Source organism: Bufo bufo, chromosome 5 (assembly GCF_905171765.1).
Source record: "Bufo bufo chromosome 5, aBufBuf1.1, whole genome shotgun sequence".
Lineage (NCBI taxonomy): Eukaryota > Metazoa > Chordata > Amphibia > Anura > Bufonidae > Bufo > Bufo bufo.
In genome coordinates this window covers 386,116,268-386,132,033 of record NC_053393.1, presented here as the reverse complement: position 1 = coordinate 386,132,033, position 15,766 = coordinate 386,116,268, and the positions used below count along the sequence as shown (strand labels likewise).

The following is a 15,766-nucleotide window of genomic DNA, read 5'->3' as shown; positions in this document are numbered from 1 at the left end:
TGTCTCCTTGAGAAAACACTTAGGGCGATGATGGAAGAGGAGGTGGCCCAGGAGGAAGAGGAGGAAGAGGGGTCATTTTTAGCACTTTCAGGCCAGTCTCTTCAAAGTGACTCAGAGGGAGGTTTTTTGCAACACCAGAGGCCAGGTACAAATGTGTTCAGACAGGGCCCACTACTGGAGGACAAGGATGAGGAGGAGGTGGAGGAGGATGAGGATGAAGCATGTTCACAGCGGGGTGGCACCCAAAGCAGCTTGGGCCCATCACTGGTGCGTGGCTGGGGGGAAACACAGGACGATGACGATACGCCTCCCACAGAGGACAGCTTGTCCTTACCTCTGGGCAGCCTGGCACACATGAGCGACTACATGCTGCAGTGCCTGCGCAACGACAGCAGAGTTGCCCACATTTTAACGTGTGAGGACTACTGGGTTGCCACCCTGCTGGATCCCCGGTACAAAGACAATGTGCCCACCTTACTTCCTACACTGGAGCGTGATAGGAAGATGCGCGAGTACAAGCGCACGTTGGTAGACGCGCTACTGAGAGCATTCCCAAATGTCACAGGGGAACCAGTGGAAGCCCAAGGCGAAGGCAGAGGAGGAGCGAGAGGTCGCCAACGCAGCTGTGTCACGGCCAGCTCCTCTGAGGGCAGGGTTAGCATGGCAGAGATGTGGAAAAGTTTTGTCACCACGCCACAGCTAACTGCACCACCACCTGATACGGAACGTGTTAGCAGGAGGCAACATTTCACTAACATGGTGGAACAGTACCTGTGCACACCCCTCCACGTACTGACTGATGGTTCGGCCCCATTCAACTTCTGCATCTCCAAATTGTCCACGTGGCCAGAGCTAGCCTTTTATGCCTTGGAGGTGCTGGCCTGCCCGGCGGCCAGCGTTTTGTCTGAACGTGTATTCAGCACGGCAGGGGGCGTCATTACAGACAAACGCAGCCGCCTGTCTACAGTCAATGTGTACAAGCTGACGTTCATAAAAATGAACCAGGCATGGATCCCACAGGACCTGTCCATCCCTTGTGCAGATTAGATATTAACTACCCCCCCTTAGCAATATATTATTCTACTCCAGGGCACTTCCTCATTCAATACTATTTTTAATTTCATTTTACCATTATATTGCGGGGCAACCCAAAGTTGAATGAACCTCTCCTCTGTCTGGGTGACGGGGCCTAAATGTGTGACAGTGGCCTGTTCCAGTGGTGGGTGACGTGAAGCCTGATTCTCTGCTATGACATGAAGACAGATTCTGCGCTGACATAAGGCCAGATTCTCTGTTACGGGACCTCTCTCCTCTGCCTGGGTGCCTGGGCCTAAATGTGTGACAGTGGCCTGTTCCAGTGGTGGGTGACGTGAAGCCTGATTCTCTGCTATGACATGAAGACAGATTCTGCGCTGACATAAGGCCAGATCCTCTGTTACGGGACCTCTCTCCTCTGCCTGGGTGCCTGGGCCTAAATGTGTGACAGTGGCCTGTTCCAGTGGTGGGTGACGTGAAGCCTGATTCTCTGCTATGACATGAAGACAGATTCTGCGCTGACATAAGGCCAGATTCTCTGTTACGGGACCTCTCTCCTCTGCCTGGGTGCCTGGGCCTAAATGTGTGACAGTGGCCTGTTCCAGTGGTGGGTGACGTGAAGCCTGATTCTCTGCTATGACATGAAGACAGATTCTGCGCTGACATAAGGCCAGATTCTCTGTTACGGGACCTCTCTCCTCTGCCTGGGCCTAAATGTGTGACAGTGGCCTGTTCCAGTGGTGGGTGACGTGAAGCCTGATTCTCTGCTATGACATGAAGACAGATTCTGTGCTGACATAAGGCCAGATTCTCTGTTACGGGACCTCTCTCCTCTGCCTGGGCCTAAATGTGTGACAGTGGCCTGTTCCAGTGGTGGCTGACGTGAAGCCTGATTCTCTGCTATGACATGAAGACAGATTCTGCGCTGACATAAGGCCAGATTCTCTGTTACGGGACCTCTCTCCTCTGCCTGGGTGCCTGGGCCTAAATGTGTGACAGTGGCCTGTTCCAGTGGTGGGTGACGTGAAGCCTGATTCTCTGCTATGACATGAAGACAGATTCTGCGCTGACATAAGGCCAGATTCTCTGTTACTGGACCTCTCTCCTCTGCCTGGGTGCCTGGGCCTAAATGTGTGACAGTGGCCTGTTCCAGTGGTGGGTGACGTGAAGCCTGATTCTCTGCTATGACATGAAGACAGATTCTGCGCTGACATAAGCCCAGATTCTCTGTTACGGGACCTCTCTCCTCTGCCTGGGTGCCTGGGCCTAAATGTGTGACAGTGGCCTGTTCCAGTGGTGGGTGACGTGAAGCCTGATTCTCTGCTATGACATGAAGACAGATTCTGTGCTGACATAAGGCCAGATTCTCTGTTACGGGACCTCTCTCCTCTGCCTGGGTGCCTGGGCCTAAATGTGTGACAGTGGCCTGTTCCAGTGGTGGGTGACGTGAAGCCTGATTCTCTGCTATGACATGAAGACAGATTCTGTGCTGACATAAGGCCAGATTCTCTGTTACGGGACCTCTCTCCTCTGCCTGGGCCTAAATGTGTGACAGTGGCCTGTTCCAGTGGTGGGTGACGTGAAGCCTGATTCTCTGCTATGACATGAAGACAGATTCTGCGCTGACATAAGGCCAGATTCTCTGTTACGGGACCTCTCTCCTCTGCCTGGGCCTAAATGTGTGACAGTGGCCTGTTCCAGTGGTGGGTGACGTGAAGCCTGATTCTCTGCTATGACATGAAGACAGATTCTGCGCTGACATAAGGCCAGATTCTCTGTTACGGGACCTCTCTCCTCTGCCTGGGTGCCTGGGCCTAAATGTGTGACAGTGGCCTGTTCCAGTGGTGGGTGACGTGAAGCCTGATTCTCTGCTATGACATGAAGACAGATTCTGCGCTGACATAAGGCCAGATTCTCTGTTACGGGACCTCTCTCCTCTGCCTGGGTGCCTGGGCCTAAATGTGTGACAGTGGCCTGTTCCAGTGGTGGGTGACGTGAAGCCTGATTCTCTGCTATGACATGAAGACAGATTCTGTGCTGACATAAGGCCAGATTCTCTGTTACGGGACCTCTCTCCTCTGCCTGGGTGCCTGGGCCTAAATGTGTGACAGTTGCCTGTTCCAGTGGTGGGTGACGTGAAGTCTGATTCTCTGCTATGACATGAAGACAGATTCTGTGCTGACATAAGGCCAGATTCTCTGTTACGGGACCTCTCTCCTCTGCCTGGGTGCCTGGGCCTAAATGTGTGACAGTGGCCTGTTCCAGTGGTGGGTGACGTGAAGCCTGATTCTCTGCTATGACATGAAGACAGATTCTGCGCTGACATAAGGCCAGATTCTCTGTTACGGGACCTCTCTCCTCTGCCTGGGTGCCTGGGCCTAAATGTGTGACAGTGGCCTGTTACAGTGGTGGGTGACGTGAAGCCTGATTCTCTGCTATGACATGAAGACAGATTCTGCGCTGACATAAGGACAGATTCCTGTTACGGGACCGCTCTCCTCTATCTGGGTGCCGGGGCCTAAATATGTGACAGTGGCCTCTTCCAGTGGTGGGTGACATGAAGCCAGATTCTCTGCTATGGCATGAAGAGACTGATTCTCTGCTGACGTGAAGCCAGATTCTCTGCTATGGGACCTCTGTCCAATTGATATTGGGTCATTTTTATTTTTTTAATTTTTATTTTAATTCATTTCCCTATCCACATTTGTTTGCAGGGGATTTACCTACATGTTGCTGCCTTTTGCAGCCCTCTAGCTCTTTCCTGGGCTGTTTTACAGCCTTTTTAGTGCCCAAAAGTTCGGGTCCCCATTGACTTCAATGGGGTTCGGGTTCGGGACGAAGTTCGGTTCGGGTTCGGATCCCGAACCCGAACATTTCCGGGAAGTTCGGCCGAACTTCTCGAACCCGAACATCCAGGTGTTCGCTCAACTCTAGTCATCTAACATCACATGAAGTGCAACACCAATCTGGTATGGCCCCCAAAATAGTACCAATCAAACTGTCACCTCTTCCCACAAAAAATGAGATCCTAACTAAGACAATTAAAAAGCTATAGCTCTCAGACTATGAAGACACTAAAACATAATTTTTTTGGTTTAAAAAATGTTATTATTGTGTAAAACTTAAATAAGAAAAAGTATACATATTAGGTATTGCTACGTCCATAACAATCTGCTCTATAAAAATGTTACATGACCTAACTCCTCAGGTGAACACTGTAAAAATAAATAAATAAAAACTGTGCAATTTTTTGTTCACCATGCCCCATACAGTGTAATAATGAATGATCAAAAAATCATATGTACCCAAAAATGGTACCAATAAAAACGTCAACTCTTCCTTCCAAAAACGAGCCCCTGCACAAGACGATCGGCAGAAAAAATTAAAATTTGGCGTTCAGAAAATGGAGACACAAAAACATAATTTTTTTTCAAAAATGCTTTATTATGTAAAACTGAAACAAACAAAGTAAGTAGACCTATTTGATATCATTGCGTCTGTAACAACCTGTTCTAAAAAAAATAGCACATTATCTACCCTGTTAGATGAATGTTGTAAAAACTAAAAAATTAAAACAGTGCCAAAACAGCCATTTTTTGGTTACCTTGCCTCACAAAAAAACGTAATATAGAGCAATTAAAAATCATATGTACCCCAAAATAGTACCAATAAAACTGGCACCTTATCCCCTAGTTTCCAAAATGGGGTCACTTTTTGGGAGTTTCTACTGTAAGGTGCATCAGGGGGGCTTCAAATGGGACATGGCATCTAAAAACCAGTCCAGCAAAATCATAATTATGGGGGGTTTCCACTATGTAAGCCCCACAAAGTGACTTCAGACCTGAACTGGTCCCTAAAAAGTAGGTTTTGGAAATTTTCTTAAAAATTTTAAGAATTGCTTCTAAAATATTAAGCTTTCTAACGTCCTAAAAAAATAAAATGACATTTACAAAATGATGCCAACATAAAGTAGACCTATGGGGAATGTTAAGTAATAAATATTTTATGAGGTATCACTTTCTGTTTTAAAGGCAGAGAAACAGCAATTTTTAAAATTGCACATTTTTTTAAAAAAAATAGTAAATTTGAAATTTTTGCATAAATAAAGGTGAAATATATTGACTCACATTTATGACTATCATGAAGTACAATGTGTCACGAGAAAACAATCTCTAAATGACTTGGATAAATAAAGGCGTTCCAAAGTTATTACCACATAAAGTGACACATGTCAGATTTGCAAAATTAGGCCTGGTCAGGAAGGGGGTAAATGGCCCGGTCTGGAAGTGGTTAAACACTAAGGGCCTCATTTATCAAAACTGCCTAAGACTAAAACTGTCTTAGTTGCCCATAGCAACCAATGACAGCTCACGTTTCATTTCCTAAAGGGCTCAGAAAAAAATCTGAGCTCTGATTGGTTGCTATGTGCAACTAAGACAGTTTTACTCTTATGCAGTTTTGATAAATGAGGCCCTGTTTTTTTTTTGTTTTTTTTCACCGCAGCCATATATTTTACATTATTACATTTTGGCCAATAGGAAATTATAAAATGCCCTACATAGTGGACAAAACGGTCTTTGGTGGCATTTTTTCCATACGCCTCCCCAACTGCACTAAGCAGGAGGATACCCCGCCTCCCAGGGACAGGAAACAACATGGAGAACGATCATTTAAAAGCCTCCACCCATTAACCTTTTCCAGTTGTTTCCTGTCCCTCCAGGATGAAGTGGAGAATATAGCAGGGGTTCCCTCCTGCTTAGGTAGACGTCGCTCAGCCTTTTTTTGGTCCATCCGTTCCCCTGGCTATATTGTCAGGAGGGCTGCAGCAGGGCGCCGGGATCCGGGGCAAGATACAGGCCCTTCCGGCGTCTAGGCATAAGTCCTGCATATTGCAGGCAGCCCCAGGTGATACCGCGCCTCCATGCGGGGCAAGCTAGGGGAGGAAGCCGGCATTACGAGACTCGGGGCCGGAGTCTTGCGAGAATAGGTCGCGTGGGAGCGCGCACACGCCGTACCACATGACCCGAAAGTACTGGATAAATGCCGGATGAATGGCGTTCCTCATCAGTGCGGAAGCATCTGTGTGTTGGAGTCCGCAGACCCTCCAAAGGCCCTAAGCCCGGTAAGCCTCCTCCTGATGGATGCTTCTTTGTTTGCATTTTTCTTTTTTGTACACCATTGGGGTTTAATGGTGAAGGTTCCCACTTAATTTAATTACTCCTAAGCTCTTGATGAAGGGGTTATTTTTTATTGCAGGACAGAGCCAGCAAAAGTGGGGAACCTTCATTAAAGAAAAAATGTGCTATCTGTAAAAAGCAGCTTGCCGGCCACATAAAGAAACCCCTTTGCCAGAGATGTACAGACAAGATTATGGCTGAAGAGACCCCACCTTTAGTGGTCAGCCTGAAATCTATCATTAAAGAGGAAGTCAGCTCCGCCATTGAAGCTAAGATGGCTGTGCTTCCTCAGAGACCCTCTACCTCCAGATCTAATCCTGACGCACCTCTAGATGTCGATTTTGATTTTGACCAAGGAGAAGTCTTCTCCGATTCTGACTCAGTTTCTTCAAATGATGAATATGGTAGACCCCTGTGTTCTATTGAAGACACCGAATCTCTCCTAAAAACTATCAGGGCTACCATGAATATTGAGCAGTCAAAAGAGGCCCAGTCAAAAGGACCTAATGTTTAAAGGTCTGGGGGATAGGAAAAGACGTGTATTCCCAGTCCATGAAAGCATAAAGAAATTGATTGCCGATGAATGGAAGGACCCCGAGAGAAGATCAGGAGTCTCTAGGGTATTCAAGCGAAAATACCCTTTTAGTGATGCGGATTCTGTTCATTGGGATAAAACTCCCAGGGTGGACGCCCTGGTGGCCAGAATATCTAAGTTATCCCTCCCCTTTGAGGATGTAGGCCTCTTACGAGACTCTATGGATAAAAAATGTCTATTCTGAAGAAATCTTGGGAAACATGTACCTCCATGTTAAGGCCCAGCATTGCTGCTACCTACACCACCAGGACCCTGTCTTTATGGCTATCTCCATTAGAGGAACATTTACTTTCAGGTACTCCTGGAGAGGATATCCTGTCCTTCCTACCAGTGTTAAAGCAGGCTACAAATTTATTATCAGATGCCTCGGCTGACTTAGTCAAGCTTTCTGCCAGATCAGCGGCCCTATCTAACTCTGCCAGAAGGTCAGTTTTGCTAAGGTCCTGGTCTGGGGACAACACCTCTAAAGGCAAGCTATGTAGTATTCCCTGCAGGGGGTACAGGCTCTTCGGATCACTACTAAATGACATCTTAGACAAGGCATCTGATAGAAAGAAAGGCTTCCTATCAGAATCCAGACTTTTTCCGCATCGCCGCTCCTTTTGTACCCAAAGAAAAGGCAGGCCTGACCAGAAAAAGAAAGGGAGCTCCGGCTCCTGGCAGCCCTAAAGGGGCAGAGGTAGGGGTTTCCTATTTAACCCTGACAAATCCACCAAGCAGCCAAATCAATGACACCAGGGACCTGGTAGGGGGAAGACTAAAAGATTTCTTGGGAAGGGGTTTAAAAATCCCCCTGGGTTCTAGATCTAATTCGTCACGGTTGCAGAATAGAATTCTATCCCCCTCCCCCTCCAGAAAGGTTCCTATTAAACAGAAAATTAAAAGAAGAAAGGCAATTTCTTCTAGAATCCCAGATTCCGACTCTACTGTCAAAATAAGCTGTTCCAGTACCACTGGATCAGAAAAGGAAGGGGTTCTACTCACCAGTCTTTTTAGTAAAAAAACAAAAAAAACGCTCTTACAGGGCTATTATAAACCTGAGAGATCTCAACAAACATGTCACATACAAAAAATTCAAAATGGAAACATTCAGATCAATAATCAGTCTGTTATTTCAGGACTGTTTCATGATAACTCTAGATTTGGCAGATGCCTATTATCATGTTCCCATTCAGAGAGATCATCAGAAATACCTGCGGTTTTCCTTTTTACCTAGAAAATCACCTGACCCATCTACAATTTCAAGTCCTCCCTTTCAGTCTTTCATCTGCTCCCCTAATTTTTACAAAGATCATGGCAGAAGTATCTGGGTTTTTACATCAGCAACAGATCCTATTTATACCCTACTTAGACAATTTCCTGATTACGGCTCATACATCAGAGATTCTCCTCAGAAGCTTCCAGGTAGTCAGAGACGTCCTTCAGTCCCTAGGCAGGAAATTAAACCTGGAGAAGTCGGACTTGATCCCCACCAAAAAGAAGATCTTCCTGGGGATCCTTCTAGATGCCCACCTTATGACATTCTCTCTCCCGGAACAGAAGATCCAGAATATAATGGCAAGAATTTCAGTTTTCCGGTCTCACCAAAGGGTGTCCTTCAGAGAAATTATGGTAGTCCTGTGTTTAATGACCTCAGTCATCCCAGCAGTCAGGTGGGCGCAGTTCCACAGCAAGATGCTACAGGCTTTTCTTCTTTCCACCTGGAACAAAAGTTGCTTATCCCTAGACAACAGGGTGCCTCTTCCTCCTCAGGTGAGAGCCTCTCTACAGTGGTGGCTACGACAGGAAAATCTGAACCAAGGAGTTCAGTGGAGATCCTCAGACCCAATAGAGATAACAACAGATGCAAGCGGGTCAGGTTGGGGGGCATACAGCGGAGATCAACTAGTCCAGGGTGTTTGGAGTCAGGAGTTGCATCCTCTATCCTCAAATTCAAAGGAACTTCTAGCAGTATTCCTAGCCTTGAATGCCTTTCGTCCAGCCATCCATCACAAAGATGTGAAGATTCTGTCCGACAACAGAACAACTGTAGCCTATATAAACAAACAGGGCGGCACAAAAGGCAGAAAACGTTGTCAGACAGCATTCCAGTTATTCTCCTGGGCCCAAAGCCACATAAACTCAATTTCAGCAGTCCATCTGAAGGGAAAAGAAAATGCTCTGGCAGATTTTCTGAGCAGAAAACCTTAAAACCAGGAGAGTGGTCCTTGAACAAGAGGATATTTCAGTCAATATGCAACAGCTGGGAAATCCCAATCCTGGACCTCTTTGCCTCCAGAATAAACAGACAAGTAGATCGATTCTACTCCCTATCTTACGAGGACAGACCACTAAGAGTAGATGTGTTCTCGGTTCCTTGGCCGGAAGGCCTGCTATATGCTTTTCCTCCAATATCCCTGAATCCCAAAGTCTTGACAAAAATAATGGCGGACAAATGCCGTGTAATTCTGATAGCCCCATATTGGCCCAAAAGAACAAGGTTCCCCCTTCTGCTAAGCCTCTCGAGCGGGAAGTTTTGGTTTCTCCCTCAGATTCCAGACCTTCTTCTTCAGAGCCCGGCCCAGCATCCGGATGTGCGCCAGTTGAATCTGACAGCTTGGATGTTAAACGTTCCATCTTGAGAGCCAAAGCCTGTCACGTCTAAGATTTATCTTAGGTTCTGGAATGCTTTCCTCCGTTTCACAAAAGATGCTTGGAATCCCACTGTCTTGCTAGACGTTAAGATAATTCTGGACTTCCTACAGAGAGGCCTAGAAGACGGATTAAGGGTTAGTACTCTGAAGGTCCAGGTAGCGGCCCTTAGTGCTTTCCTGGAAGTTAAGTTAGCTGATGTAACTTTAATCCGGCGTTTCTTTAAAGGTGCCCATAGGTTAAACCCAGCAGTTAGATCCACTGTTCCTCCCTGGGATCTTAGTCTGGTACTTTCTGTACTTATGGATCCTCCCTTTGAACCTCTAAGGAAGATCCCTCTTAGGTTGCTTTCCCTAAAGACTGCCTTTTTCATTGCCATCACCTCGGCTAGGAGAGTGGGAGAGATCCAGGCCTTATCTTGCCGTCCACCATATCTAACTATTTTGGATGACATAATAGTTTTAAAACATGAGCCTTCCTTTTTGCCTAAAGTATTTACAAAATTCCATTGTCAGCAGAAAACACAAAAAAAAAAATTTGGAAAAAAACTCATAGATGTCAAGGACTTTCTTACAAGTGAAAAACAACAAAAAAAGACAAAAAAAACACACTTAGGCCTCATGCACACAAACGTATTTTCTTTCCATGTCTGTTCCGTTTTTTTTGCAGACCGTATACGGAACTATTCATTTCAATGGGTCCGCAAAAAAAAATGGAAGGTACTCCATGTGCATTCTGTTTCCGTATTTCCATTCTGCAAAAAAATAGAACATTTCCTATTATTGTCCGCATTACGGACAAGGATAGGACTGTTCTATTAGGGGCCAGCTGTTCCGTTCCGCAAAATACGGAGTGCACACAGATGTCATCTGTATTTTTTGTGGATCCGTTTTTTGCAGACCGCAAAATACATACGGTTATGTGCATGAGGCCTTATAGATGATAGGTCTTAAAGGGCAGAGAAATCTCAAAATTGATGGAAAGGTGGCATCCATTAACCTCTTAAGGACACATGACGTACCGGTACGTCATGATGTCCTGGTACTTAAGGACACATGACGTACCGGTACTTCATGTGTTGTTCCGATCACTGCCGCCCGGCCGGCAGTGATCGGAACAAGGTGCCTGCTCAAATAATTGAGCAGGCACCTAGGCTAAATGCGCGGGGGGGTCCCGTGACCCCCCCATGTCGGCGATCGCAACAAACCGCAGGTCAATTCAGACCTGCGGTTTGATGCGCTTTTTGCAGTTTCTGATCCCCGCGGTCCCAGACCGCGAGGATCAGAAGCTTTATAATGTCCAAAATAGATCTGTATCCCCCCCCCCTGCACCCCTGAGTGATTTTAGCCCGGTGGGAGGTGCAGGGGGAGGGTTGCGGGCGGTGCGGCAGGCGGGATCGCGATCCCCCGCCTGCCTCCCCTTGAATGATCGTTGGTGGTTAGTGGGTATACCAGGGTGCCAGCACATTGCTGGCACCCTGGTATAAACGGCTGACATCTGCGATGCGATGTCAGCCGTTTAACCCTTTCCATACAGCGGTCTGTACGGACCACTGTATGGAAAAAGTTAACAGTAAGAGGGAGCTCCCTCCCTCTCCCATCGGGGGGCTGCAGTGCCTTTGCAGCCCCCCGATGGGAGAGAGAGAGAGCTCCCAGACAGCCCCCCGACAGATACCCTCCTTACCCTTCCCCGTCTGCGAAGTTCTGAGCAGACGGGGAAGGTTCCCATGGCAACAGGACGCCGTCTCAGGCATCCTGCTGTCCATGGTGCTGAACAGATCTGTGCTAAAGGCAGAGATCTGTTCAGACAAAGTGTGAGTGAAATACAGTACAGTATAATATATATTGTACTGTACTGTATTATACAGACATCAGACCCACTGGATCTTCAAGAACCAAGTGGGTCTGGGTAAAAAAAAAAGTGAAAAAAAGTGAAAAAAAAGTAAAAATCAAAAAACACATTTAGCACTGATTAAAAATGAAAAAAAAAAAATTCCCTACACATGTTTGGTATCGCCGCGTCCGTAACGACCTGATCTATAAAACGGTCATGTTACTTTACCCGAACGGTGAACGCCATAAAAATAAAAACTATGATGAAATTGAAATTTTGCCCACCTTACTTCCCAAAAATGGTAATAAAAGTGATCAAAAAAGTCGCATGTATGCCAAAATTGTAACAATCAAACCGTCATCTCATCCGGCAAAAATCATACCCTACCCAAGATAATCGCCCAAAAACTGAAAAAACTATGGCTCTTAGACTATGGAAACACTAAAACATGATTTTTTTTGTTTCAAAAATGAAATCATTGTGTAAAACTTACATAAATAAAAAAAAAAGTATACATATTAGGTATCGCCGCGTCCGTATCGACCGGCTCGATAAAAATATCACATGATCTAACCCCTCAGATGACCACTTTAAAAAAAAAAATATATAAAAACGGTGTAAAAAAAGCAATCTTTTGTCATCTTACGTCACAAAAAGTGTAATAGCAAGCAATCAAAAAGTCATATGCACCCCAAAATAGATGCCAATCAAACCGTCATCTCATCCCGCAAAAAACGAGACCCTACTTAAGATAATCGCCCAAAAACTGAAAAAACTATGGCTCTTAGACTATGGAGACACTAAAACATTTTTTTTGTTTTAAAAATAAAATCATTGTGTAAAACTTACATAAATAAAAAAAATGGTATACATATTAGGTATCGCCGCGTCCGTGACAACCTGCTCTATAAAATTACCACATGATCTAACCTGTCAGATGAATGTTGTAAATAACAACAAAAAAAACGGTGCCAAAAAAGCTATTTCTTGTTACCTTGCCGCACAAAAAGTGTAATATAGAGCAACCAAAAATCATATGTACCCTAAACTAGTACCAACAAAACTGCCACCCTATCCCGTACTTTCTAAAATGGGGTCACTTTTTTGGAGTTTCTACTCTAGGGGTGCATCAGGGGGGCTTCAAATGGGACATGGTGTCAAAAAAAGTCCAGCAAAATCTGCCTTCCAAAAACCGTATGGCATTCCTTTCCTTCTGCGCCCTGCCGTGTGCCCGTACAGCAGTTTACAACCACATATGGGGTGTTTCTGTAAACTACAGAATCAGGGCCATAAATAATGAGTTTTGTTTGGCTGTTAACCCTTGCTTTGTAACTGGAAAAAAAATATTAAAATGGAAAATCTGCCAAAAAAGTGAAATTTTGAAATTGTATCTCTATTTTCCATGAAATCGTGTGCAACACCTAAAGGGTTAACAAAGTTTGTAAAATCAGTTTTGAATACCTTGAGGGTGTAGTTTCTTAGATGGGGTCACTTTTATGGAGTTTATAATCTAGGGGTGCATCAGGGGGGCTTCAAATGGGACATGGTGTCAAAAAAACAGTCGAGCAATCTCAGCCCTCCAAAAACCAAACGGCGCACCTTTCACTCTACGCCCCGCTGTGTGGCCGTACAGTAGTTTACGGCCACATATGGGGTGTTTCTGTAAACAGCAGAGTCAGGGCAATAAAGATACAGTCTTGTTTGGCTGTTAACCCTTGCTTTGTTAGTGGAAAAAATGGGTTAAAATGGAAAATTAGGCAAAAAAATGAAATTCTCAAATTTCATCGCCATTTCCAATAACTTTTGTGCAACACCTAAAGGGTTAATGACATGTAAAATCCGTTTTGAATACCTTGAGGGGTGTAGTTTCTTAGATGGGGTTACTTTTAGGGAGTTTCTCCTCTAGGGGTGCATCAGGGGGCTTCAAATGGGACATGGTGTAAATAAACCAGTCCATAAAAATCAGCCTTCCAAAAACCAAACGGCGCACCTTTCACTCTACGCCCCGCTGTGTGGCCGTACAGTAGTTTACGGCCACATATTGGGTGTTTCTGTAAACGGCAGAGTCAGGGCAATAAAGATACAGTCTTGTTTGGCTGTTAACCCTTGCTTTTTAGTGTTGAAGGGTTAACAATGTATGCAAAATCAGTTTTGAATACCTTGAGGGGTGTAGTTTCTTAGATGGGGTCATTTTTGGGTGGTTTCTATTATGCAAGCCTCGCAAAGTGACTTGAGACCTGAACTGGTCCCTAAAAATTGAGTTTTTGTAAATTTCTGAAAAATTTCAAGATTTGCTTCTAAACTTCTAAGCCTTATAACATCCCCAAAAAATAAAATATCATTCCCAAAACAATTCAAACATGAAGTAGACATATGGGGAATGTAAAGTCATCACAATTTTTGGGGGTATTACTATGTATTACAGAAGTAGAGAAACTGAAACTTTGAAATTTGCAAATTTTTCCAAATTTTTGTTAAATTAGGTATTTTTTGGTGCAAAAAAAAATTTTTTTTTTAACTTCATTTTACCAGTGTCATGAAGTACAATATGTGATGAAAAAACAATCTCAGAACGGCTTGGATAAGTCAAAGCGTTTTAAAGTTATCAACACTTAAAGGGACTCTGGTCAGATTTGCAAAAAATGGCCTGGTCCTAAGGTGTAAAAAGGCTGTGTCCTTAAGGGGTTAATGGTTCAAAGACACTTTAGTATGACTCAGTCAACTGCTAATATTCACCTCTGTGTAGTACTTGGATTGATGCTTGATTTTATGAGGTACCCACAAATTTTATGTGTTCATATACTTTCGGCGGCTCAGGTTACTTAGCAGTTTTCTACAAGGAGGAAGGAGAGGAGCCTAATAAGTGGAGAAAGAGGCAGTTTTTTGTAATAATATATACTACAAAGTTTCTTATTTTCACTTTACTATTCATTTATGGAAAATATTGAAATTACAGTGACCCTTTAATGTATCTTATTGTAAACGTGTGTCATCTGATAACTTTTCTATCTTTCCATTCCAGGATCTGTGTTTACATGCCTTACAATAGCTCTGGGTTTTTACCGCTTGTGGATGTGACATTCAACGGCACAGTTCAGAAAATGAGACTGTCATCTTCTCTTATGTTATGAGAAGCATACTGCATATATGATGATTCGTGGCATTTATTCACGTGTTTCTAGTGACAAGCAGCTGTGTAACCAAATGAGCAACAGTGTACATGAACCACACAACGTGGAGTCAATGTTCTTCCGTCCACTCAATAAAAAGGTGCTTTCTATTAAGCGTTCTCATTTCCTGTTAAAGCTTTGCAAATCCAAGCCCCATGTTGTTCCTTCTAAGAGCGCAATACATGTATGTGTTTCTATGCTTATTCTAGTCTGGTGGCTGGGTTAGCTTTTCTTTTATGACATTGCAGCCCAGCGTCCTCTACACACTGCCGTCTCCATTGCACCATTCTCTGTTCCCTTAGGACATATGCGCTGACCTGTGGCCTGTTAAAGGGATAGTGCGGACATCTGCAAATCCTTCTCAAGACAATGGCTGAGGTTTCCTGGGTATATTAGGCATCCTTGCCAGGCAGAGGGTGCATGAGCTTTAGCTTTCCCCATGACCAGCATACGACCGTAGTGCTTAGGCCTCTTGCATACGACCATAGTGCTCCTGTGGCCGTATTGCGGGACGTATACAGCAGTTCCACAACACATGGTGCACTGGCCGTGTGCATTCCGCATAACGTATACAGACCCCTTCACTACATACGGTCATGTGCATGACCTCTTACATTTACACCTTTCCTACGCCTGTTTCAGGCGTAGAGCCTGCCGGTCTCTCCCCTTCCCTGCCCACTTTTTTAGACCTGGCATGAGCGGGAAGAAGTTGCAGATTGCCGCGCAACTAGTTATTCGATTTCTGGAGAAGGGTCGTTGATCCAGGGGGTTATTTTGACCGTCTGACTGGAGTCGAGAATTAATTTTTTCCCCCCTAAAATGAGAAAATTGGCTTCTACCTCACAGGATTTTTTTTTGCCTTCCTCTGGATCAACTTGCAGGATAACAGGCTGAATAGGATGGACGGGTGTATTATTTCAGCCTTACAAACTGTGGGGGCCATTTACTAACTAATATACACCAGTTTTCTGGTGTATCTCTGTCGCAGATTGCGGCGCAAAGGTTATTTGCACCGCAATGTTCAACTTTCCCCGCTCACGCCAAGTCTAAAAAAGGGGGCGGCCCGCCAGGCCCCTCATTTATCATTTTATACACCTGTATTAGGCGTAGATTTAGACCATGGTGGATGCGCTGAAGTTATCTAGAAGCCGGCGCCTCTTCATAACTTTGGCGCAATGAGCACACAGGGTTACTAAGACCGGAGTCTAAAACCCCGGTCTTAATAAATGAACCCCTATGTTACTATGAACCACAGCTATGTGTCGATCCAAACTGTTGGATAGGGAGGTCGCCGGTGACAGATTGCCTTTTATTATAAATTTATA

General features: G+C 44.8%; 1 protein-coding gene across 1 annotated transcript in view; it reads left to right on the top strand.

Moving 5' to 3' along the window:
* Nucleotides 1-14,364, top strand: part of MCUR1 (mitochondrial calcium uniporter regulator 1) — a 92,627-nt gene extending 78,263 nt beyond the window's left edge. Inside the window, exon 9 of the mRNA XM_040433310.1 lies at nt 14,294-14,364. Within this exon, the coding sequence (XP_040289244.1) occupies nt 14,294-14,349 (56 nt within the window). The 3' untranslated portion in view covers nt 14,350-14,364. The remainder of the gene's footprint in view (nt 1-14,293) is intronic.
* The last annotated feature ends 1,402 nt before the right edge of the window (nt 14,365-15,766 follow it).